This window comes from Salmo salar, chromosome 03 (genome assembly GCF_965601325.2).
Source record: "Salmo salar chromosome 03, fSalSal1, whole genome shotgun sequence".
Lineage (NCBI taxonomy): Eukaryota > Metazoa > Chordata > Actinopteri > Salmoniformes > Salmonidae > Salmo > Salmo salar.
The window spans coordinates 26,922,579-26,949,361 of NC_138293.1; the positions used below are offsets into that span (position 1 = coordinate 26,922,579).

A 26,783-nucleotide genomic window follows, 5' to 3' on the forward strand; every position below is an offset into this window, starting at 1 on the left:
ATGCTATACAACGTTTGACATGTTTGAACGAACGTAAATATATTTTTTCCCCTCGTTCATGAAGTGAAGTCCGGCGGGCTTAGATCATGTGCTAACAAGACGGAGATTTTTGGACATAAATGATGAGCTTTTTTGAACAAAACTACATTCGTTATGGACCTGTGATACCTGGAAGTGACATCTGATGAAGAGAATCAAAGGTAATGGATTATTTACATAGTATTTTCGATTTTAGATCTCCCCAACATGACGGCTAGTCTGTATCGCAACGCGTATTTTTCTGGGCGCAGTGCTCAGATTATTGCAAAGTGTGATTTCCCAGTAAGGTTATTTTTAAATCTGGCAAGTTGATTGCGTTCAAGAGATGTAAATCTATAATTCTTTAAATGACAATATAATATTTTACCAATGTTTTCTAATTTTAATTATTTAATTTGTGGTGCTGACTTGACTGCCGGTTATTGGAGGGAAACGATTTCCTCAACATCAATGCCATAGTAAAACGCTGTTTTTGGATATAAATATGAACTTGATAGAACTAAAAATGCATGCATTGTCTAACATAATGTCCTAGGAGTGTCATCTGATGGAGATTGTAAAAGGTTAGTGCATCATTTTAGCTGGTTTTATGGTTTTGGTGACCCTGTCTTTGACTTGACAAAACATTACACACAACTCTTGTAAATGTACTGTCCTAACATACTTTAATTTTATGCTTTCGCCGTAAAACCTTTTTGAAATCATAAAACGTGGTTAGATTAAGGAGATGTTTATCTTTCAAAGGGTGTAAAATAGTTGTATGTTTGAAAAATTTGAATTTTGACATTTATTTGGATTCAAATTTGCCGCTCTTGAAATGCACCTGCTGTTGATGGAGTGCACCACGGGTGGGACGCTTGCGTCCCACCTAGCCCATAGAGGTTAATTAAAACCTTTTATGATGAACACTAACTCCGCTGCACCTTGGTCTCTCTCCGACGACAGCCCTCACAGAACTAAGGCTGTTTTTCCATTGACTTAGGACCCAGTTCACGATCTCTATGGCTTCTTCTACATGTGGCCAGTCTTTTGGCATTGTTTCAGACTTTTACTCAGAAAAATGACATACACATACATACCCGCGACATACACCTAGTTTCTTGAAACGAGTCACAAATATGATCCAAAAATTCTAAATCGTCTAGAGCAGCTGCCCCAAAAAGGTGTATGTCGCGGGTCACTACTTCAAAGGAGAGCCATTTGAACGTAAGCTTATCTTCACTAGGGTAGGGGGCAGCATTCGGAAATTTGGATGAAAAGCGTGCCCAAATTAAACTGCCTGCTACTCAGGCCCAGAAGCTAGGATATGTATATAATTGGTAGATTTGGATAGAAAACACTCTAAGTTTCCAAAACTGTTAATTAAAATAATGTCTGTGAGTATAACAGAACTGATATGGCAGGCAAAAACCTGAGGAAAATCCATCCAGGAAGTACTATTATTTTGAAATGCTGTTTTTCCATTGACTTAGGACCCAGTTCACGATCTCTATGGCTTCTTCTACATGTGGCCAGTCTTTAGGCATTGTTTCAGACTTTTACTCAGAAAAATGAGGGCGAAACAGTACTTTCAATGAGTGGAGAGTGGACATTTCCAGACATGAGTCCAGCGCGTGATCGGGAGCGCGCCTTTCTTGTTTCTCCTTTTCTATTGACGAAGCTTTTGTCCGGTTGAAATATTATTGATTATTTATGACAAAAACAACCTGAGGATTGATTTTAACCTCTCTAGGGTAGGGGGCAGTATTTTCATGGCCGGATGAAAAACGTACCCAAATTAAACGGCCTACTACTCGGGCCCAAGAACTAGAATATGATATTGTTAGTAGATTTGGATAGAAAACACTCTGAAGTTTCTAAAACTGTTTGAATGATGTCTGTGAGTATAACAGAACTCGTATGGCAGGCAAAAACCTGAGAAGAATCTAAACAGGAAGTGGGAATTCTGGTGCTTGTAGTCCTTTCAAGTCATTGCCTATCGAACACACAGTGACTTAGGGTTCATTTTGCACTTCCTAAGGCTTCCACTAGATGTCAACAGTCTTTAGAAAGTTGTTTGAGGCGTCTATGGTGAACAGAAAGCGAACAGAGGAAGTTGGAAGTTGTTGACTCAGGAAAGTACTGGCGTTCATTGGCACGCATTCACGTGAGAGTTAGCTGTGTTCCAAAACATTTTTCAAGAGATTGCAATCATCTGGTTGGAATATTATTGAAGTTCTAAGTGAAAAAGGCCCTAAAGATTGATGCTTTACAATGTTTGACATGTTTGAACGAACGTAAATATTACTTTTTTTACTTTTCGCCGTGACATTTTCCGCGCGCTTCCTACATTTGGAGTAGCTAACTGAACGCGCTAACAACAAGGAGCTATTTGGACATAAATTATGGACTTTATCGAACAAAACAACATTTATTGTGGACCTGGGATTCCTGGAAGTGCCTTCTGATGAAGATCAAAGGTAAGTGAATATTTCTAATGCTATTTATGATTTTAGATGACTCCAAAATGGCGGGTATCTGTATTGCATAGTGTATTTTTCTGAGCGCAGTACTCAGATTATTGCAAAGTGTGCTTTCCTCGTGAAGCTGTTTTGAAATCTGTCACAGCGTTTGCATAAAGGAGAGGTTCATCTATAATTCTTTGAATAACAGTTTAATATTTTATCAACGTTTATGGTGAGTATTTTTGTAAATTGTTGTGCTGATTCACTGGCTGTATTGGAGGCAAAATATTTTCTGAACTTCACGCGCCAATGTAAAATGTGGTTTATGGATATAAATATGAACTTTATCGAACAGAAAATGCATGTATTGTGTAACATGATGTCCTGGGAGTGTCATCTGATGAAGATCGTCAAAGGTTAGTGCATCATTTTAGCTGGTTTTCTGGTTTTTGTGACGCCTGTCCTTGCTAGGAAAATGGCTGTGTGCTTTTTCTTGTGTTGGAACTGTCCTAACATAATCTAACTTCATGCTTTCGCCATAAAGCCTTTTTGAAATCGGACAATGTGGTTACATTAACACATCTAGACGTTCCGCTAGCGGAACACCTGCTCCAATATCCAATGATGGGCGTGGCGCGAAATACAAATTCCTCTAAAATCCGAAAACTTCCATTTTTCAAACATATGACTATTTTACAACATTTTAAAGACAAGACTCTCGTTAATCTAACCACACTGTCCGATTTCAAAAAGGCTTTACAACGAAAGCAAAACATTAGATTATGTCAGCAGAGTACCCAGCCAGAAATAATCAGACACCCATTTTTGAAGCTAGCATATAATGTCACAAAAAACAAAACCACAGCTAAATGCAGCACTAACCTTTGATGATCTTCATCAGATGACAACCCTAGGACATTATGTTATACAATGCATGCATGTTTTGTTCAATCAAGTTCATATTTATATCAAAAACCAGCTTTTTTACATTAGCATGTGACGTTCAGAACTAGCATACCCCCCGCAAACATCCGGTGAATTTACTAAATTACTCACGATAAACGTTCACAAAAAACATAACAATTATTTTAAGAATTATAGATACAGAACTCCTCTATGCACTCGATATGTCCGATTTTAAAATAGCTTTTCGGTGAAAGCACATTTTGCAATATTCTCAGTAGATAGCCCAGCCATCATGGCTAGCCATTTAGACACCGACCAAGTTTAGCCCTGATCAAACTCCGATTTACTATTACAAAAGTTTCATTACCTTTGTTGTCTTCATCAGAATGCACTCCCAGGACTGCTACTTCAATAACAAATGTTGGTTTGGTCCAAAATAATCCATCGTTATATCCAAATTGCGGCCTTTTGTTAGTGCGTTCCAAGACACTATCCGAAATGGTAAATTAGGGTCGCAAGCATGGCGCAATTCGTGAAAAAAGATGTCTAAATATTCCATTACCGTACTTCGAAGCATGTCAACCGCTGTTTAAAATCAATTTTTATGCCATTTTTCTCGTAAAAAAGCGATAATATTCCGACAGGGAATCTGCGTTTAGCTAAACAGAGGAAAGAAAACAAAGCTTTCGGTTGACGCGGACACGAGCCTGAGTCTCACAGTACTGTAACCAGCCACTACCCAAACGCTCTACTTTGTTTCAACCAGAGCCTGCAAAGCCACGATTCAGCATTTTGCCGCCTTCTGAGAGTCCATGTGAGCCGTAGAAAGTGTTACGTAAGAGCAGAGATCCCCTGTAAGAGATAGAGATAATCAACAAGGCCAAGAAATGGTCAGACAGGGTACTTCCTGTACAGAATCTTCTCAGGTTTTGGCCTGCCAAATGAGTTCTGTTATACTCACAGACACCATTCAAACAGTTTTAGAAACTTTGGAGTGTTTTCTATCCAAAGCTAATAATTATATGCATATTCTAGTTTCTGGGCAGGAGTACTAATCAGATTAAATCGGGTACGTTTTTTATCCGTCCGTGAAAATACTGCCCCCTAGCCATAACAGGTTAAGGAGACGTGTACCTTTACAATTGTGTAAAATAGTCGTATGTTTGAGAACTTTGAATTATGAGATTTTGTGGTTTTGAATTTGGCGCTCTGATTTTTCACTGGCTGTTGAATAGTGTGAACCGTGGGTCCCACCTGCCCAAGAGAGGTTAAACATAGTTTGACATGTTTCTACAAAGTTTTATTGTACTTTTTTGACTTTTCATCTAGATGTTGAGAGCGTGCTTTGTGCCTTTGGATTACTGAACTAAACGCACCAACAAAATTGAGGTTTTTGGACATAAAGAGGGACATTATCGAACAAAACGAACATTTATTGTGTAACATGGAGTCCTGGGTGTGCCACCAGATGAAGATCATCAAAGGTAAGTGATTACTTTAATCGCTATTTCTGACTTTCTGAGTCCTCTCCTTGGCTGGAAAATGTCTGTATGGTTTCTTGTGGCTAGGCGCTGTCCTAACATAATCGCATGGTGTGCTTTTGCCGTAAAGCCTTTTTGAAATCAGACACTGTGGTTGGATTAACAAGAAGTTTATCTTTAAAATGGTGTATAAAACTTGTATGTTTGAGGAATTTTAATTATGGTATTTCTGTTGTTTGAATTTGGCGCCCTGCAATTTCACTGGCTGTTGTGATACCAGAGAGGTTTTAAAAAAAAATTGGGGGGCAGAAATACCTTTTGGAACATGTGAACTTTCATGTGCCTTAATAACAGACTTGTATGCCATCTGTAAATACGAACAAAACTGTTAAATTACAAGCCTAGTTGGTTTAGCCACAGAAAAAAACAGCAACTTTCCCGCTAGCCATGATTGGCTGAGATAATGAGTGGGCTGGACATGCCGAGAGATGAGTTCGGATTGGTCTGCCATCTAGCATGCTTCTGTCTATTTGAGCTGGTCAATATGTGTAGGTAATCCTGTCTAACGCTGCTTTTTAAAACATTTATCGCGTAGTAGAACTGCATAAGTGTTGCTCTCCACTTTCTGGAGGACCGAATTTTGAAATCTGTGGAATTAGAGTATGATAGCTATGGAGGTGGAGAAAACACCTGTCTCCGGATTACATCTTCAAACCCAGGGCAACCATGGCATCTGTGTGACAGGGAGAGGCTTAACAAAAGACTCTACTATGCAAGTCACAATTTCCATAGAATGTCACTGTGACAACTGTTGATAGATGTAGCTGGTAAATTCGCTCTGTCTATCTACTCCGATTTCAGAGCATGGGTAAGATAGTCTAGCAAGCTACATTTTCAGATATTACAAATTTCAAATTTTGACAGAAAGTCATTTTCTGTTAGTGTACTGTTAGCTACCTAGCTAAAACTAGCTGGCAGGCTTGCTAGCTAACGTAACGTGTATGATCTTATTATTTGTATCTCAAAGCCATTTGCTTTGCTAGTTTTAACCTAATGTTAGCTAGCTAACATTGAACCTGGTTGGTTAGCTACCTGTAGATTCATGCAGGGTAGTAACGTCATGAGTTGGGATTACGGTTCATTGTTTATCTAGCTAGCAAACTACATGTCTTAACAAAAGACTCCACTATACAAGTAACCATTTCAATAGAATGTCACTGTGACAACTGTTGATAAACATAGCTGGTAAATTCGCTCTGGCTATCTACACCGTTTTCAAAGCACTCTCATCTGAGTGTGCCAAAGCACAGAATAACTGACGAACTTACGAACGCTCAACACCTGTTGAATATGACCGGTGTCAGTAAACGTTGGCAAAAAAGCCTAAATTGTTGCCAGCAGCACAGTTGCAGTCATCAACGCTCTGGATAACAAAAACATCCTAACCAGCTCTGCTAGGGCGAGTAAAATGGTCAGTGAATGGTTCTCTCACGTTAGCCAGTTATCTTGAGTGCTTGACTGTTGTTGTTAGGACAGAACGCTTCGATCAACCCTTAAAGAAATGGGTGGGCCTAAAGCTTAAGAGGGTGTGAACAATGCCGAATGGGTATAGACAAAGAAGAGCTCTCCAGTAGATACCAAAACATTCAAAGGCCATTTTCTCAAATGTGAAGTTGCAAGTTGATCAACTTTCAAAGCAGAATTACTTTTCCATCGTTCCTCAAATGCAGTGTATGATATATCATTTTGTAGCTCTGTGTCTCTTCTTTTATCCAATGTATAAAACACAATTTCAAATTTTGCAACATAAGACCGAATCAAGGCCACATTTGGATATACATTTTTCGAAATCCCCAAAGTTGCACTTATTAATGGCCTCTTCACTCGCGCTATGTCGATGTAGTGCTATGTCCTGTTTAGCGCACAGCATAACAATGTCCAGAACCTCTTTTGCATCATGAAGGTGCTTCCAATCCTTATATCTGTCTCTAACAAATTAGCCTTCCATAGTGGCCTCTAGGAAATGTCTACACATTTTACAGAAAACAGCATCCCTTGTCAAACTGTATTCCAACCAATAAAACTGTCCTTCCCACTTCTATGAGAAACACCGTGATTTTTCATTGATCACTTTAATTGGGCACACTCACATTTTTGGTTGCGAGGGTGGTTTGTCAACTGCAGACAAATCTGCAGGTGGATTTGTGATGACATGCTCACCGTAACAAGGTAGGGCTTGAAGATGGTGACTTAGCTGGGCTGTAGAAGTTGAAGCAGTAGCCATGCTAGCCTCCTCATTGGATAATGACTAGACAGATTGGACTCTGGACTCTCTCTTCATCCTCCATCCGTGGCTTTTGAAAAAGCCCTTTGAACTTTGGTTTGCCAGAACTTGTGACTAGCTAGCTAGCACTATCTCGCATTAGCAAAGAATTGCAGAGGGTCAAAACAATTTGCCCACTGATAGCTAGCTAGTATTACTTGTGTGGGGAGGGTAGAGGTACCATATGGTTGCGATATAACCAATTATACAACTGCTGGGTCTAATCCTGAGTGCTGATTGGTTAACTTCTATGGGCTAGGTGGGACGTTAGCATCCCACTCTATTCAACAGCCAGTGGAATCGCGTGGCGCGAAATACAAATACCTCAAAAATGCAATAATTTCAATATTTCAAACATACGACTATTTTACACCATTTGAAAGATAAGACTCTCGTTAATCTAACCACATTGTCCGATTTAAAAAAGGCTTTACAGCGAAAGCAAAACATTAGATTATGTTAGGAGAGTACATAACCACAAATAATCACACAGCCATTTTTCAAGCAAGCATATATGTCACAAAAACCAAAAACACAGCTAAATGCAGCACTAACCTTTGATGATCTTCATCAGATGACACTCCTACGACATTATGTTATACAATACATGCATGTTTTGTTCAATCAAGTTCATATTTATATCAAAAACAGCTTTTTACATTAGCATGTGATGTTCAGAACTAGCATTCCCACCCAAAACTTCCGGTGAATTTACTAAATTACTCATGATAAATGTTGACAAAATACATAACAATTATTTTAAGAATTATAGATACAGAACTCCTTTATGCAATCGCTATGTCAGATTTTAAAATAGCTTTCCGGCGAAAGCACATTTTGCAATATTCTGAGTACAGAGCTCAGCCATCACGGCTAGCTAATTTGACACCCGCCAAGTTCGAGGCAACCTAAACTCAGAATTACTATTAGAAAAATTGGATTACCTTTGCTGTTCTTCATCAGAATGCACTCCCAGGACTGCTACTTCCACAACAAATTTAGTTTTTGTTCCAAATAATCCATAGTTATGTGCAAATACCCCAGTTTTGTTCGTGCGTTCAGGTCACTATCCAAAGGGTAACGCGCGAGCCCATTTCGAGACAAGAAATTTCAAAATGTTCCATTACTGTACTTAGAAGCATGTCAAACGCTGTTTAAAATACATTTTTATGGTATTTTTCTCATAAAATAGCGATAATATTCCAACCGGACAATACTGTATTCATTCAAAGAGGAAAATAAAAAATGTCGAGGTCTCGTGAACGCGCATTTCCATTCCCTTTGTCCTCAGGCAGACCACTGACAAACTGAGTTACTATACTTTGCCCAGAGACAGGAGACGCCCCAATCCGCTTTCTGGTGGCTTTAGAGAGCCAATGGAAGCCTTAGAAAGTGCAACATAACCCCACGGATACTGTAGTTTCGATAGACAAGCAAAAGGAGAACTACAAAATCGCAGACAGGCCATTTCCTACTTGGAATCTTCTCAGGTTTTTGCCTACCATATGAGTTCTGTTATACTCACAGACACCATTCAAACAGTTTTAGAAACTTTAGAGTGTTTTCTATCCAGATCATTTCGTTTCTGGGCAAGATTAGTAACCAGTTTAAATCGGGGACGTTTTTTATCCGGCCGTGAAAATACTGCCCCCTAGCCCAGACAGGTTAAAACCGCATTCCAGGCGGAGACTATTCCACAAGTTACCACCCGCCTTTTTCCTCTGTTGCATCTGACTGCGCAATCCACTGTCTCATCAGCCCAGCCAGGCACTTTATAAACTTGTTCTCCACTCTAAAAGGCATCTAGACCTTATCTCACATTTCTTTGAGACTTACATGTAATTTTCCACAGAGGAGATTTGTATAAACCTTGCTGTCTGTTTCTATGATATTTGCAGCATTGGTTCAATATTCAAATTCGATCTCCAGCATTGGTTCAATATTCAAATTCGATCTCCAGCATTGTTTCAATATTCAAATTCGATCTCCAGCTGTCCCATAGTAATGAACGTGTCGGGAGTCAGGACGAGACAGACAGGCAGGCAGCATTTCTCAGCCAGTGGAAATCATGAATCAGCTGGCATCATATGTAGTGATATATACAAATAAATGGCAATTGAAAAAAGTTCAAACGAAACGAAGTGCAGCTAATTTGCAGTCTTCCCAGTTTCAGTTTGAAGTGATTGTGTTAGCTGTGTTGTTGGCTAGCTCCTCTGAACAACAGTGTGCTGACGAGCGAGCACATTTTCTATGCCAGGCGACATTGGGCCTCGTTAGCTCATTGTTATGGATGTATCCAAGTAAAGGTCACTAGAAAACAGCTTAAACAAATGCAAATGCAGCTACTTTGCTGTTATCCTGGCTGCACTTTTTGACGTGACTGTAAGTTAGCCGTAGTTGGCTAGCTAGCAAGCAAGGGATAAGAATGTTATCAGCCAGTATGGCAATGGAACATTTAGAACAAGTGACTGGGTCGCGTCCATAGATACAGAACAAAAAGACTGAACGACTGGGTCGCGTCTCTAGCATCCGAACCTATAGAACGAACGACCAGCTGGATTGGGTAGCAAACCTAGATTTGTGTTGGGACTATATCTTGTGGAAGGATGAAATAGTATGAATAAATTCATAAAAATAATATTTTTAATGAAAATACTGTATGTCAATCATTATTTAAATATGTTGATAACCCTGTGTATAAAAGTGATAATGCCCAAGAAGCCGGTGTTTGGAGGATATATCGGCACGTTTTGCCGGCCCTCGACTTTAATACAAAGTGTTAACAACACTCTGCCAATACAGTGAGGGAAAAAAGTATTTGATCCCCTGTTGATTTTGTACGTTTGCCCACTGACAAAGAAGTTATCAGTCTATAATTTTAATGTTAGGTTTATTTGAACAGTGAGAGACAGAATAACAACAAAAAAATCCAGAAAAACACATGTCAAAAATGTTCTAAATTGATTTGCATTTTAATGAGGAAAATAAGTATTTGACCCCCTCTCAATCAGAAAGATATCTGGCTCCCAGGTGTCTTTTATAAAGGTAATGAGCTGAGATTAGGAGCACACTCTTAAAGGGAGTGCGCCTAATCTCAGTTTGTTACCTGTATAAAAGATACCTGTCCACAGAAGCAATCAATCAATCAGATTCTAAACTCTCCACCATGGCCAAGACCAAAGAGCTCTCCAAGGATGTCAGGGACAAGATTGTAGACCTACACAAGGCTGAAATGGGCTACAAGACCATCGCCAAGCAGCTTGGTGAGAAGGTGACAACAGTTGGTGCGATTAATCGCAAATGGAAGAAACACAAAAGAACTGTCAGTCTCCCTCGGCCTGGTGCTCCATGCAAGATCTCAACTCGTGGAGTTACAATGAACATGAGAACGGTGAGGAATCAGCCCAGAACTACACGGGAGGATCCTGTCAGTGATCTCAAGGCAGCTGGGACCATAGTCACCAAGAAAACAACTGGTAACACACTACGCCATGAAGAACTGAAATCCTGCATCGCCCGCAAGGTCCGCCTGCTCAAGAAAGCACATATACATGCCCGTCTGAAGTTTGCCAATGAACATCTGAATGATTCAGAGGACAACTGGGTGAAAGTGTTGTGGTCAGGTGAGACCAAAATGGAGCTCTTTGGCATCAACTCAACTCGCCGTGTTTGGAGGAGGAGGAATGCTGCCTATGACCCCAAGAACACCATCCCACCGTCAAACATGGAGGTGGAAACATTATGCTTTGGGGGTGTTTTTCTGCTAAGGGGACAGGACAACTTCACTGCATCAAAGGGACGATGGAAGGGGCCATGTACCGTCAAATCTTGGGTGAGAACCTCCTTCCCTCAGCCAGGGCATTGAAAATGGGTCGTGGATGGGTATTCCAGCATGACAATGACCCAAAACACACGGCCAAGGCAACAAATGAGTGGCTCAAGAAGAAGCACATTAAGGTCCTGGAGTGGCCTAGCCATTCTCCAGACCTTAATCCCATAAAAAATCTGTGGAGGGAGCCGAAGGTTCGAGTTGCCAAACATCAGCCTCGAAACCATAATGACTTGGAGAAGATCTGCAAAGAGGAGTGGGACAGAATCCCTCCTGAGATGTGTGCAAACCTGGTGGCCAACTACAAGAACGTCTGACCTCTGTGATTGCCAACAAGGGTTTTGCCACCAAGTACTAAGTCATGTTTTGCAGAGGGGTCAAATACTTATTTCCCTCATTAAAATGCAAATCATTTTATAAAATTTTTGACTGCGTTTTTCTGGATTTTTTTGTTGTTATTCTGTCTCTCACTGTTCAAATAAACCTACCATTAAAATCATAGACTGATCATTTCTTTGTCAGTGGGCAAACGTACAAAATCAGCAGGGGATCAAATACTTTTTTCCCTCACTGTATATCCTCCAAATACTGGCTTCTGGGGCATTTACACTTAGATCCCTAGTATCTCCTACTGCATGTATTGGCATTTCTGATTAGTCAGGAGACAGTGCAAACAACAAACATTGTCTTGTTTTTTTTGTTGAAAAATATATGTTAAGCCGTCCTGATTGGGTGTCCGAGTGTTCAATACTCTGGCCCTGCTATGGCTTCAACTCTGGGCCCATGTACTAGTAATCCATGAACTGTAGTAACCCAACTCATTATAGTAAATTAATGACAGTAACAGGTTGACATGTGGCTGGTAGGAATAGAGTACAGTAGATCCCCTGAAAGCACTGCAGAGATCAACAGGGTTAACTGAAAGTCAATCCCCAAAGTTACAGCAGGCTTACTAAAGCAATACAACATTTTGAGATTATTCTAGGAATCGGGAGATATGGTTTTCCAGGTAATCCATTTCAACAGCTGAAAAACACTCACATATAAAACAAAATATATATTTTTATAACCTAAACTGTATATTTGTTCATCTGAAAAACCTGAGCATAAGTGCACTATACAGTAGGAATGTATAGGCCCATAGCTTATATTAGCAAACCACCCTTACCGTGTGATAAATGACTGAAGCAGGAGGTGACTGTACCAGCACAGCAGATACTATCTCTTGGAAAAAGCCCTCTGGACCTTATTAATAAAGAATAGAAGTAATGTGTAAAGTAAAGTTAATTGGGTATTTGTCAGGAGAAAGATTTGTTTTGTTCATTTCACTAAGAAGAAACTATGGGCTTCATGGTGAGAAAAGACAATTACTCTATAGAGTAATTGTATAGTCAATTTTATTTCTGAATTACGACTAACTACAAAACAAATTGCTCTAGTCTATTTTTATGTGAACAAGCGAAAAAGCTTATGATTTGACCAGCTCAAAACATTGAACATTGTCTGACTAAGATAGTACTGTATACAATGTGAGATATTGTATTGGTTTATTGAGGGAGGCATATTGGGAAAAAAACATATGAGAAAATACTATAGTATACTATGGTATAAATACTGTAGTATTACTATATTTATATATAGATGCACAGTAAGAGCCTACAGGGAGTATTCAACAAGTAATACATGTGTACGTTTTCAACTGAGAAACAAGCCCACTGAGATGTGAAACTAACCCTGACCTTGGTGGGTGTAGTGTCCATCATTATTTAATTACATATGTAGCCTTTTTATACTCATGGGAATTTATGAATTCATCAATCAAATCTTACATTCTGAACGCACCACCTTCCCTTTGGAGGAAATAGAATTTGAGGAGTCCATACCAATCTCCAGAGAGGGAAAATACGTGCAAATGCATTTTATTACATAATTTTCTTTGTGCCTAAATATCCGCACGATAGAAGACAATCATAAGTCTTACCAGGAAGCTATAAACTGGCCAGGGTGCAATGTTGTAGGAGACTGATACAACGCAATCCAGATACTGTACTGTTTATGCCCAAAAATTATGTTGATTTCCATTTTGATGTCAGACTGGATGAGAAAATAATGCTTTGCATGTGTAGGGAATCCTTCTAAGCCCTTAAGAATATGCATAAATCCTCAACATATTTTAGCCGAACTTAAAGCTTATTTTAGCTAGGAGAAACAACAAGTTTACACACATTGCATGTATTTACGTTAGGGAAGTTGCCGTCTGCTTTGTTGAGCACATTAGGGCTTGATTTTTGTCCACCCTGTCATGGTAGATTAACCACTCTGTTAGAGAGGGTGCTACTCTACTTAGTCATTAACCTGTTCTGACTGACCTTGCCAGGGGCTAGACCCTCTGAGGTCTCACTCTCCTGCAGAAGCTGAGGACATGCTTCGTTTATATGCAGCCCTTAGAAGCCACAATCCAGTCTCTTATAAGGATGAATAAGGATGATAATATCACTGACTACATTATACAGTATACTATAGATTATATAGTGTTCATAACCATTCATTTTAGTCCATTTCTGACCTGGTAATATTATAGGTACTGTAGCCCATTAAATACATTTTCTCCTGGGGTGAAAAAGGATGAAAAAGGGTGATTAATCATTAGATTGAAATATTGCAATATTATTTTCGGAAGGATAACCAAATCAGTTTGTAGCCTATTCTCTGAGACCTCATTACAGTCTGTGGAAGTGAGAGACGGGACAAATTAAATGTGTGTGGCTGACCATGATTTAATTTGATAGCCATTGCAGAATGCCTCTTAGTATCTGATATGTCACCCTCATTTTGTGGTCAGCCAGAGGCACAGGGACTATGAATAGAATAGCCTGTTGGTTCGAACACGGACAGACCTGTATGAATCTAAGCGTCTGCTCTATAATATCATGCAGAATCTAAAAAAGGATTCTGCCCTCTATTCTCCTCTCATATTTTCATTTGGAATCTCGGAGGACATGTTCAGTACCTCTACACCTTTGAAGAACACAAGAGACCTTTCGGTTCTGTTTAAGTTTACAATGAAACGCTAGTGGAAGGATCCAATGAGAGCAATATTCCAATCTATTCCAAGTGGTTGGGCAGAAACAATGTCAGGAAAAATCTTCTTCCCCCTCAAGAACAATTTCTAACTCCTTTGACCTCAGGGGGAGGTACTGAATGGCCTAGACTATGTGCCATCACTGCCCAAGTAATACATGTAAAGCAGAGGAAGCTGTTGGGAAGAGCTATAGGAAGAAGCGCTCATTGCAATGACTGGAATGGATTTAATGGAACGGAGTCAAACATGTGGTTTCCATATGTTTGATGTGTTTGACACCGTTCTATTAATTCCATTCCAGCCATTACAATGAGCCTGTCCTCCTATAGCTCCCCCCACCAGCCTCCTCTGCTGTAAAGTAAAGATTGTCATGGCAACACCAAGGTATAAGAGAATAGTGGGAACAGATTCAGCATTCTACTATTTCCATAATACTCAGAATTGCACTATACTCTATAGGCTACTGCCTGGTAAACAATAGTGAAAGCTTTTACTGATCTGCCGTCTTAGGTCAAGGGGAAGATAGAAAAACACTTGGAGAAAAATCATAACAATGGGAACGGTTATTCTCTTAGGAAATACATAATAGTCACTTCCATATCCAGGAAATGCATAAAAACACACTCTGGAAGCTCCTACCCTACTGCATGTTGGGGATTTAGTCTCTTCACACGTCAGAAGAGCTGACAGACAATATGAGTTTAAAAACAGCCACATGGGCCAGTGCTCTCAGACCTCATTGTTTGTCAGAGACACGGCACATCGGCAACTGTACAATTCAATTCCCTTGTGATTTCATGAAATCTCATAGCATCTTTGCACAATTCCTTTGTATTGCATTGGATTATCTTCACTTTAGTGACAGCCACCCCCCATCTGTCACAATGGCATGCAAATCCACAGTTGGTACAGTAGGGAACATAAGCAGTTAAAAAAAAATGGGCCTCTAAGCTTCTGCATTTCCTTAAGGCAAAGCAGCAAATCCTTAATCAGGCATCTGGAGCTACTTTAACCTGTAATGCGATGCCTGTTTTATTTGTTCTGACTGCAAAGTGTAACACGGAAAAGGAAATAAAGGATCTGCATTATATGGTCACAGTGTGTGGTAGGGCTTATAAGCGGTACGGTAGCTTGTCACATCCCAAGGAGGGTGTGGGGAGTGTTTTGTAGCTACCTCAGTTTATCAGAACATATGATTCTTCCTATTCAGAATGCATCAACAGTACACAAATTCTTCATTAACAGGTTTTGGCAATGTAATTTAAAAATCTGCAAAAGTACAGTCACAACTACTCCCGCAGGTTGCTTGACAGACCTGTTATATCTACATTATCTTTCCACCCTCTCTGATTATCCTGTTTACAAATACACACACACACACACACACACACACACACACACACACACACACACACACACACACACACACACACACACACAGAGGGAGAGCACGACTCAGCCCACCATGTGTTAGGAGGATTAAATTGTGTTTCTCAGGGGGAACACCATGCCATCTGGACAGGGGTTGAACAGAGCAGGCAGGGGATTCACATTACTCCATGAACAACAATCAAATTAAGACCACGTTAGGAGAAAGGCAGAGGTTCAGACTCACAGAGAAACGCTATCATGCAATGTTATTATCAAAGTGTGCTACACACCACTACTAACAGTTGCTTTGGCTTAGTCTGTGGGGAGTTTTTAAAGGTCCAGTGTAGCAGTTTTTATCTCAATATCAAATTATGTCTGGGAACAATTAAGTACCTTACTGTGATTGTTTCTAATTAAAATGGTCAAAAAGAAATAAAAATAGCCTCTTAGAAAATATAAATTTATGAAGTAAGAGTTGTACTAGGACTGTCTGGCGGTGGTCAGAGTAGGGAGGGGGAACTGAAAACTAGCTGTTATTGGCAGAAAGGTTTGGAACTCTCTTTCTTATTGATCTATTAATAACTAATTTACCGCCTGGTGATGTCACCAGGTAGGAAATATCTCCATACCACCAAAACAGGCTGAAATTTCAGGCGGTATTTTCAAACAGCTCTTACACTAAAAGGGCATTATCATCACTTTCCCAATTTCACAGTATTATCCCAACCTCATAGTGTGGAAATACACTCATCTTACAGTTTATTAGGTACCTCACCCCGTTCACGAAAATGGGTCGTTCCAACAGACAGTGAGTCATGTGGCCGTGGCTTGCTGTATAAAACAGGCAGAGGGGTCATTGAGGCATTCAGTTACTGTTCTATTGAACGTTAGAATGGGCAAAAGTGACTTTGAGCGTTGTATGAACGTCAGTGCCAGGCGTGCCGGATCCAGTACCTCAGAAACGGCTGCTCTCCTGGGCTTTTCACGCACGTCTAGGGTTTACCGAGAATGGTGCGACAAACAAAAAACATCCAGTCAGCGGCAGTCTTGTGAGCGAAAACAGCACTTTGATGAGTGAGGTCAAAAGAGAATGGCAAGAGTCGTGTAAGCTAGCAGGCGGACCACAAACAGACAAATAACAGTGCAGCACAACAGTGGTGTTCAGAACGGCATCTCGGAACGCACAACTCGTTGATCCTTGTCACGGATGGGCTATTGCAGCAGACGACCACACCGGGTTCGACTCCTATGAGCTAAAAACAAGAAGAAGCAGCTCCAGTGGGCATGCAATCACCAACACTGGGCAATTGAGGAGTGGGAAAACATTCCCTGGTCCGTCAAATCCGGGTCCCTGTTGGGTCATGCTGATAACAGAGTCAGGATTTGGTGTAAGCAGCATGAGTCCATGGACCCATCCTGCCTGGCACACGGTGGTGGCGATGGTGTACTGGTGTGGGGAATGTTTTCAACGGACGTTTCCGACACCTTGTATAATCCATGCCCCAAAGAATTCGGGCTGTTCTGGAGGCAAAGGGGTGTCCGACCCGGTATTAGATGTGTGTACCTAATAAACTATCCGGTGAGTGTATATATAAAAGACAGAAAAAGGATGTTTTTGACTGCAGTGGGCCTTTTAAATTGGCTTAATAATGGACAAGACCATGTATTCCACTACTACTTCTGAGAGAGCAGAGAAAACATAAATCTTTGACCGTCTGCGATGACACAAAGTACACAGATACCATGCCACTGGGAGAGACGAACAAACCCCTTCAACCCTCTGACTACATCCCAAATGGCACCCTATTCCCTATATAGTGCACTGACTTTGACCAAAGTCATACAGTGAGGGAAAAAAGTATTTGATCCCCTGCTGATTTTGTACGTTTGCCCACGTTTGCCCACAAATTGATTTGCATTTTAATGAGGGAAATAAGTACTTGACCCCTCTGCAAAACATGACTTAGTACTTGGTGGCAAAACCCTTGTTGGCAATCACAGAGGTCAGACGTTTCTTGTAGTTGGCCACCAGGTTTGCACACATCTCAGGAGGGATTTTGTCCCACTCCTCTTTGCAGGTCTTCTCCAAGTCATTAAGGTTTCGAGGCTGATGGTTGGCAACTCGAACCTTCAACTCCCTCCACAGATTTTCTATGGGATTAAGGTCTGGAGACTGGCTAGGCCACTCCAGGACCTTAATGTGCTTCTTCTTGAGCCACTCATTTGTTGCCTTGGCCGTGTGTTTTGGGTCATTGTCATGCTGGAATACCCATCCACGACCCATTTTCAATGCCCTGGCTGAGGGAAGGAGGTTCTCACCCAAGATTTGACGGTACATGGCCCCTTCCATCGCCCCTTTGATGCAGTGAAGTTGTCCTGTCCCCTTAGCAGAAAAACACCCCCAAAGCATAATGTTTCCACCTCCATGTTTGACGGTGGGATGGTGTTCTTGGGGTCATAGGCAGCATTCCTCCTCCTCCAAACACGGCGAGTTGAGTTGATGCCAAAGAGCTCCATTTTGGTCTCACCTGACCACAACACTTTCACCCAGTTGTCCTCTGAATCGTTCAGATGTTCATTGGCAAACTTCAGACAGGCATGTATATGTGCTTTCTTGAGCAGGGGGACCTTGTGGGCGCTGCAGGATTTCAGTCCTTCACGGCGTAGTGTGTTACCAATTGTTTTCTTGGTGACTATGGTCCCAGCTGCCTTGAGATCATTGACAAGATCCTCCCGTGTAGTTCTGGGCTGATTCCTCACCGTTCTCATGATCATTGCAACTCCACGAAGTGAGATCTTGCATGGAGCCCCAGGCCAAGGGAGATTGACAGTTCTTTTGTGTTTCTTTCATTTGCGAATAATCGCACCAACTGTTGTCACCTTCTCACCAAGCTGCTTGGCGATGGTCTTGTAGCCCATTCCAGCCTTGTATAGGTCTACAATCTTGTCCCTGACATCCTTGGAGAGCTCTTTGGTCTTGGCCATGGTGGAGAGTTTGGAATCTGATTGATTGATTGCTTCTGTGGACAGGTGTCTTTTATACAGGTAACAAACTGAGATTAGGAGCACTCCCTTTAAGAGTGTGCTCCTAATCTCAGCTCGTTACCTGTATAAAAGACACCTGGGAGCCAGAAATCTTTCTGATTGAGGGGGTCAAATACTTATTTCCCTCATTAAAATGCAAATCAATTTATAACATTTTTGACATGCGTTTTTTTCTGGATTTTTTTGTTGTTATTCTGTCTCTCACTGTTCACATAAACCTACCATTAACATTGTAGACTGATCATTTCTTTGTCAGTGGGCAAACGTACAAAATCAGCAGGGGATCAAATACTTTTTTCCCTCACTGTATGGGCCATGGTCAAAAGTACTGTACTACATTGGGAATAGGGTGCCATTTGGGGCACACCCTGTGTGATCTGGTGGTCGTGTGCTATGTCTTAATTGCTTCCCAGCCATGTATGCTAAAGTACTTTTGTCCCATTACTGTGGGAACTGAGCTACGGTTTAAATCCCTCTTTTCTGTCAGCATCCTAACCCATAATCCACCCACATCACTCTCGCTCTAAACTGTAAACCATTTAAACTCTTGTTTGGGAGGCTCAGTATTCAAACAAAACATGACATTTAGCCCCTTCAGTGCATTTACAGTTTTATACATGTAATATTTTGTGCTTTATTGACCAATTCTATTTTCATGGAATTACTTTGTTAAGTTGTTTTCATTACCCTGCTTACAATTGTTGCTACCTTAAACTCCACTGTTGGGTAATCTTTTATTTTATCTTTGTGGCTGCTTGTCATAGGCTACAGTGTGTGAGATGACATGCCTTGCTGAGCCGTTTAGAAATTACACCATTCACAAACGACAGCATTTTTTTCATGATCTCTTCCCTGATTTTGGAGAAAACAGCTCTCAGAAATCCAACCAACGAATGAGAGGCCAGACCTAGACAAGGAGGAAATGATGAGAGAAAAATGTGGAATCCAAAATAGGTCAGCCCATAATGAAGGACATCATACATCAAAAGCTATTTTAAAACATTGAGAACTGGAGCTTTTCTATAAAAAATTTATAAAGTGCATTCATATGAGAGTTTCTCTAATCTATCAATTTCTGAAGACTAGAATATGTAACATTTCATTTCTTAACGAGCATGTAGCCACTTTAGTCACGCATGCACGCACGCACGCACGCACACGCACACACACATGCACACACACCCCCTACATGACAGCGCCTCATCAACCCTTGTGTCAGTAATTGGGTCTTTACCATCAAAGTCTCATGGCTCTAGCAAGCTCCTGAAATTATGAACACAACAGAGCACATCACTGGCTGGCTCCAGCAGGGAGTGGGTTCCTCCCCTCTACTAATCCAGGAAACTAGAGGTGGGAGGACGATTCCAGACCAGCATGGGGACCTTAGGGGATCGAGACTCTCTGACACCCACTTCAACTATATTCACAACCCACGGAACAGGAGCATATCAGAGTGCTGGGCTTGCAGCTCGGCTTGACGCTCTGTGCACTGCTGAGCACTCCTGAATACAATAGTACTACATACAGCTGATACTCAATCTCTCATTTTTCATCTCTCCTCCACACTCATCTGCTGCAAGATAGTGAGAAGAAAGAGTGTTGGAGAGAGAGAGAGAGAGATGTGTTTGAAGGGCTGTAAGTCTGAATGTGTTCTTTGCTCGCAAGGGAGTTGCATTGCTTTTGCCATCAGACATTTGGATTAATCTGGTGTTAAAGCGCACCAGCCGGAGAGCCTGGGAGAGACAGTCAAGGTATGTGTCACTGTTAGTGTCCTTATTTGTTTAGTTGTTGTTTTTTTAGGATAAAAAAAAGTATTAGGTAACAGAGAAGAGGAGTAGTTATACCCGCTGGGGTAGATGCTGAAGGTTGATGTTTAGTTTAAGAGAGTTCCAGTTAATTTCACTGTTTCATTAAAATAATAATTGAACTAAATATTTTATCTTTACAAAGATAAGATATATAAAGAAAAGATGTGAAAGTAATTAAATAAGAAATGACCTGTACAGTAGCAAATCAATTCTGTCCATATCACTATAGGACATACAGCCTACTAACTCTATCTAGCCCACATGGAGTGCGCCTACATGAATTAATTTGGAGATTTATTGCATTTGAAGGGAAAACATGCAGCAGCTCAGTCAGAGGCATTGAGCTCAATGATCTGCACTGGATGAAATTGATGCAAATGTTGCAGGTATTCAAATAGAGTGCACTGAATTCCATATTAAGCTCTAAAGCTGGTATTCTCTCTGTGTATATTTAAATGGTAAACACAAATACAAATGTAAGATATTAATTTGAGCCATTTTGCTACAGCAGTAAATGTACATTTTATTTGGATTATAATTAATCCACATTTCTGTAAGGTTGATACATTTTTTTGAAAGCCTTTTTAAACCTCAAATACACTAAAAGTTTTACATTTCCTGCATTGCAGGAAAGTTCTCCTGCAACAGGATCAAAATAAGACCCTTCATCTGTATATGCAAAGAAGACAACTTCAGTTCTCTTTCCTTTCTCTGTTGTTTTTAGCGCAGATTGACATTTATTGTCATGAGTCTTGTCTTGGAGGCAGAACTGAGCAATGTCCCCTTAGATAGGCCAACTGCAAAGTCAAAATTGGCAATATTGTAAAAATTCATGAAAACAAAAATGTGCTTTTTGGTCTTAATTTAAGATTAGGGTTAGGAAATAGGGTTAGCAGTGTGGTTAAGGTTAGGGTTAAGGTTATGTTTAAAATCAGACTTTATGACTTTGTGGCTATGCCAGCTAGTGACCACACTGCAGAGCTGCCTCCAGAACAATATTCATGACGAGAAATGCTAACCTGAGTTTGGATCTTTTATCTTTACTTTATATTTATTTGTATTTATTAAGGATCCCCATTAGCTGCTGCCAAGGCAACATCTACTCTTCCTGGGGTCAAGCAGCATTAAGATCACAGGAGGTTGGTGGAACCGTAATTGGGGAGGACGGGCTCGTGGTAATTGCTGGAGCTGAATAGGTGGAATGGTATCAAATACATCAAACACATGGTTTGATGCCATTCCAATTGCAACGTTACAGACATTATTATGAGCCTCAGCAGCCTCCACTGATTAAGATGTATGAACACACTGTGTGCCCAAGCATTGGTTCTTGCCTTCACTGCATTAATAAAATATGAGAGTAGGCTACAATAGACCCTGCTAGCACATTTAGTTATTTGGAAGTTGTAGGAACGTAAGTTTATGGTTTCCCATTAATTCTGGGAACAAAGTGATATGTTTCCTGACCTGTAGAACTGAACGTTTTTTAAATGTTCTGAGAATGGAAGTGAACATTTTCCCTGTTCTAGCAAACATGTTTGTTTTTTTTACGTTGCAGGGAAGTTCTGAGGACGTTTTACAATGGTTCCCTGGAAGTTTTACAGGGAGGTTTTATTAATGTTCTGAAAACAGAAATTAACATTTTAACTGAATATTTCAATAATGCTAGCTTACTGTATTTTAACTGTTTTGAACTCCAAGCACAGACAGGACAATTAATTTGCTTATGCATTAATCATGCAAACACATTTTTTTTATTGTGGCACTATATCGGTGAGATTCAAACGTATTATCTTTCATTTTCTCTCCATGGGATAAGTCCACTGAGCCACCAGGATGGAGCTAGCATCCTATGTTTCTTTTACTCATACAAAGCTGCTAATTTTAGTCTATTCAAACAGACCCCATTTCAAAGGAAACAAGCACTCATTAAGATCAGGTGTGGCCAATTAGTGGGCGAGGCCAACACACCTGAACACGCGTAACAAGATAGAGGATAGAGAGAGTTTTGTTGACGCTGAGAACAGTTTTTAAATGACAATCTTAAAACGTTATTTGAACGTTACTAATGTTTCTTGTGGTTTTATGGAACATTTTCTTAACGTTCTGAGAACATGACTTTAAATAGAACCATGAGGAAACCTGCAGAAACCAACATAAAGTTGGTTCAAGAACATCGTTTCATAACTTTCTCTGAACTATTTGAGAACATTCCCAATGTCAAACCAGTTGGAGAACATTCCTAGAACATTATCAACATTGAAATTAAGTGTAACCATGTTTTAACTTTTAGGAAACATTCTGTTAAAGTAATTAAATACCAAGAAAATAATGTTTCTTTGTCAAGTTCCATAGATGAGAATGTTCCAAAGCCAAGCAACTATCCTGCACCATTCCCAGAAATTTGTTAGAAGGTTGTATGCAAAATAATCATAGGACAACCACTCTCTCACCAAGCTCTAAGAAACATATGGTTCTCGGAACGTTATGTGCTAGCTGGGGAATATCTGACTCTCCACTTTTCTTTAAAAATATGTATTTATTTACTTTTGTGCAAAGGCCGGTTTTTAGCACAGACATCACTGACACATGATGTGTGCATTTCTGTATGACTTGCCTCAGCTCTATGCATACAGTATGTCATGGAGTTAATTGCCTAACATGTCCACACAACATAAAGTTGGTCAAACCATAAAGATAATTGGCCATATTCTATAAAATATTGAACATTCAGCAAAATCCCTAAATGATTATACAACTTGGGTATCAGAGCAGGTTTTGCGTTATAGGGAGATTGATGTGTGTTTTGGGGGATTTGCACCTGTTTCCACAATCCATGTAAGTCAAGGAGTGTGTGTACATGTATGTGTGTGTGTGTGTGTGTGTGTGTGTGTGTGTGTGTGTGTGTGTGTGTGTGTGTGTGTGTGTGTGTGTGTGTGTGTGTTGTGTGATAATTATATAGGAACATACAGTACAGATTGTTTAATGTACCATAAGGGCATCTCAGACCATCCCTTTATGCCTCTGGTGATGTTTGTGCCTTTGGCCATGACTTAAAGATATGATTATGCTCAGAGGCTACTGTACAGTACATACAAGCCTGAGGTTCATATGTTGGTGCACTACCGCAAACACTGTTCGTCTAGGCTATGCTGGTTCATATTGGGTTCTACTTCATATGACAAACGGGCTCTTATGTAACAAAATTGCAGTCGAGCAAAACCATTTCCTTTGTCTCGGAATATTGATGCAGCAACAAAATTACATGAAATTGTGTTATACAGCACAAAGATGTCTCCTAGAAAAAAGCCATTGTGAGTGATAGTTTAAGCTTTGTAATTATCTGTGTTCTTGTACGCCTGTCGTTGTGAACTTGTTCTTCATTTTTATCTAAAAGTTTTAACACATCTCTCAATGTAGAGAAAGGATGCACATACAAAAACTACAAGTCTGTCTTTTACATGTATTAAATGCAATATAGTTCAGCCAGTACAAAAATGTTGGCTTCTGCCTTTCTCAAGGGATGCTGTTGGATCTATCAACACATCTTTCAACCAACAGTTCTGGAGACCTCAATCTAACTCAGTCTGACATTGTCTGGGAGTTTAAGGATAATTCTGTTGGATTAGGGGTGGCTTTCTGTTAAGTCACATGTTTGTGCAGTAAGGGGGTTGGTTGAGCCCTCGTTGGCCAGTATTAGTGCAGTGCAGGCTCCCGCAATACACAAACTAGTCTGTTCCCATAAGGCCTTCTGCTCTGAGGGCAGACACTACAGGACACATCTCACATTAACTGTAAAATAACACTGATGACTGATGATGGCCTGCTGATTAGGACAAACAATAGTTTATAGGACACAACAATAAAAAAGTCATATGGATGCAGGTACTATATTCAACAAGGTCCTCCAACACATGTTAACAGTCAGTTTAAAAAAATGTAACCAGGCAAGACAGTTAAGAACAAATTCTTATTTACAATGACGGCCTACCGGGGATCAGTGGATTAAATGCCTTGTTCAGGGACAGAACGACAGATTTTTACCTTGTCAGCTCAGGGATTTGTTCCAGCAACCTTTTGGTTACTGGCCCAACGCTCTAACCACTAGGATACATACCGCCCCAATTTATTTTTTGTGGTCATCATTCGGTGACCACTAAACTTAGGAAACCGGGATATGGAATAGTCGAGTGCGACACGATTCAAGGACATTTTGTTCAATCTTGGGATAAGAATGGCGGGGGTTTAGCCCTCAGAGAATACAGCAATGGATGCACAATAACCTGTCAACCAAGGAATGTAGCCTACCATCGCCTTTCAACAGACAACACAGGAAGAATGCATTCAGATTGGGAGCACAATGAAGGAGAGAAACTGTACTGTAAATTTGTATAAACCTGATGCTAAAAATAAACCGATCTGTTGAAGCAGATTTGGAGGGGGAAGGATTGAAGTAAAGAGGGATGAGGGGCGGGATCAGTGAATGTGGGCCTATACAGTACCTATCATTCAGTACTATGCATGCAAACACTGCACTGTAAACAACTAACACTAGTGTATAATGTCTGAGGGTGACTACAAAGTAAAGATGTAGGATTTTAATTTGAGCCAGTTTGCTACAGCAGGAAAATAATCCTGCAGCAATAGGAATTGTTAATTATTATGTGGATTATAACTCATGTATACTTTTTTGCAGGGTGGTTGATACATTTTATGTTGGGGCAAATCAGGTCTGAAATTTTTAAGTGGAAATTACAAACTTTAGAACGCTTTTTGAATACACCACAAGTTTGCATTTCTCATCAACAAAAGAGTGATCAAATTAAGATCCTGCATCTGTATGTAAGTGGAGAGGTGACAAGAATTCTACTTGATTATGCAATATGAAAAGTATTCTCTATTCTCTAGTATGCAGTTGTTGTTAGATATGCAGGAATGTCACATACTCCATGCAAAGTAAATTACAAATTCAAACCACTAACAGAGAACCTGAATCCTTGACATCTAGCTTTTGCACTGCTTCCTCCAGATCAAAATCGAAGTAAGCATATGCCGATTAAAACACCTGGTTTTCTGAGCAATCTTTTGTATTACTAAGACATGTGCAGATCAAATACACCGCTTAATTGGCGTTCCAGCGGTGTATTTGATCTGGGCATGTGCCAGCACCAGTAGTGCAAGGCTTCCTCTTATGCGCGAGTGAAGTGAGTTCGGAAAAACTGAAAGTACGCATCATCTTACAAAATGTTTTCACATTCAAGCTTTATATGTCCGAACTCAGAATCAAATAGGTTTCGCAAAAATAACATGGCCACTGTGGTAGGACGTTTATTTTGATTGCTAGTTTTATGCATTTACAAAAGTTCCATCAGGTAGCCTGATTTCAGACCAGTCCATGTAAACAAGATGAAAAGGGAAATCATTATTTTTGCGAAGCATGTAAACATTTTAAACAAACCTTTATGTTAATCTGACTATGCACAATAATTGTATTCTTGTGTGTATCTAACCGTGCTCAGGGAGTCTCTTTCTTTTATCTGATCTACCTTTCCTCTGTGTGTGCGACTGTGTTTGATGTTTGCTCCTGCTCCACTAAATTCACATTGCCTGACTTGCAGAGTTAAATGCACTCCTGAGGACCAATTTGCTCATGTTTCGTTTTCACTGAATCATGATCCGTAAAATCCCTCCAGTAAGATATTGTCAAGCTTGACTAGACAAACATATAAAGTGTATTATGACCTCAATTATGAAATAAATCGGAGTAGACACAGCCTGAACATATTTTGTTAATAATGTTGATGAGTTGCTGATCGGGAAGTTATGAGAGAGGACTGTTTGAAGTACTGCTGCTTATAACAATGTATTACAATGTATTATGTAGCCTCATCCTAGGCTCTATTACTGCATAGACTGAGAGACAGGTTTGACAGAGAGAGTCAGTTGGTGGATGAGATTACTTTCCATGTTGCCTTGTAACTACTTTAACTGCAGTGTAAAGTAATACCATGTCACTCCTCTTTCCACCAGCAGACTAAGGTCAATGAGGACTAGTTGAGTGAGAAACCAAAGATCCTGGAGGCAAATCTAACAATGTCACCACAACATCCCCCCAATCCCCTTCTTCCTTGGGTCTACAACCCAGTTGTTATTGTCTAACTCACAGTCTCTCACTGGAATTCAACAGAGATCCTCCACTGCCCAGATTGCCAATGATCACAAGGAACGGTCTCCTGCTGGTCTTTTGGTTTCTCTTGGACAAAGGCTTCCTGGCTCCCCTTCACTCTCCACCCCAAAGCAGGATGGGAAGAGAGCACCACTTGAGGGGCATGGCAGGACTGGGACTGAGGAGACATGGGGTGTCAGTGGTTCAGAGGGTGAAGCGAGGATGGGTGTGGAACCAGTTCTTTGTACTGGAGGAATATATGGGATCTGAACCACAGTACGTTGGAAAG

The 26,783-nt window shown here is 40.4% G+C and overlaps 1 protein-coding gene across 1 annotated transcript in view; it reads left to right on the top strand.

The window, feature by feature from the left end:
* The first annotated feature begins 19,784 nt into the window (after positions 1-19,784).
* LOC106599345 (cadherin-12) overlaps positions 19,785-26,783 on the top strand; it is a 31,730-nt gene continuing 24,731 nt past the window's right edge. Inside the window, exons 1-2 of the mRNA XM_014190540.3 lie at positions 19,785-20,271; positions 26,516-26,783. Coding sequence (XP_014046015.3) covers positions 26,541-26,783 — 243 coding nt within the window. The 5' untranslated portion in view covers positions 19,785-20,271; positions 26,516-26,540. The remainder of the gene's footprint in view (positions 20,272-26,515) is intronic.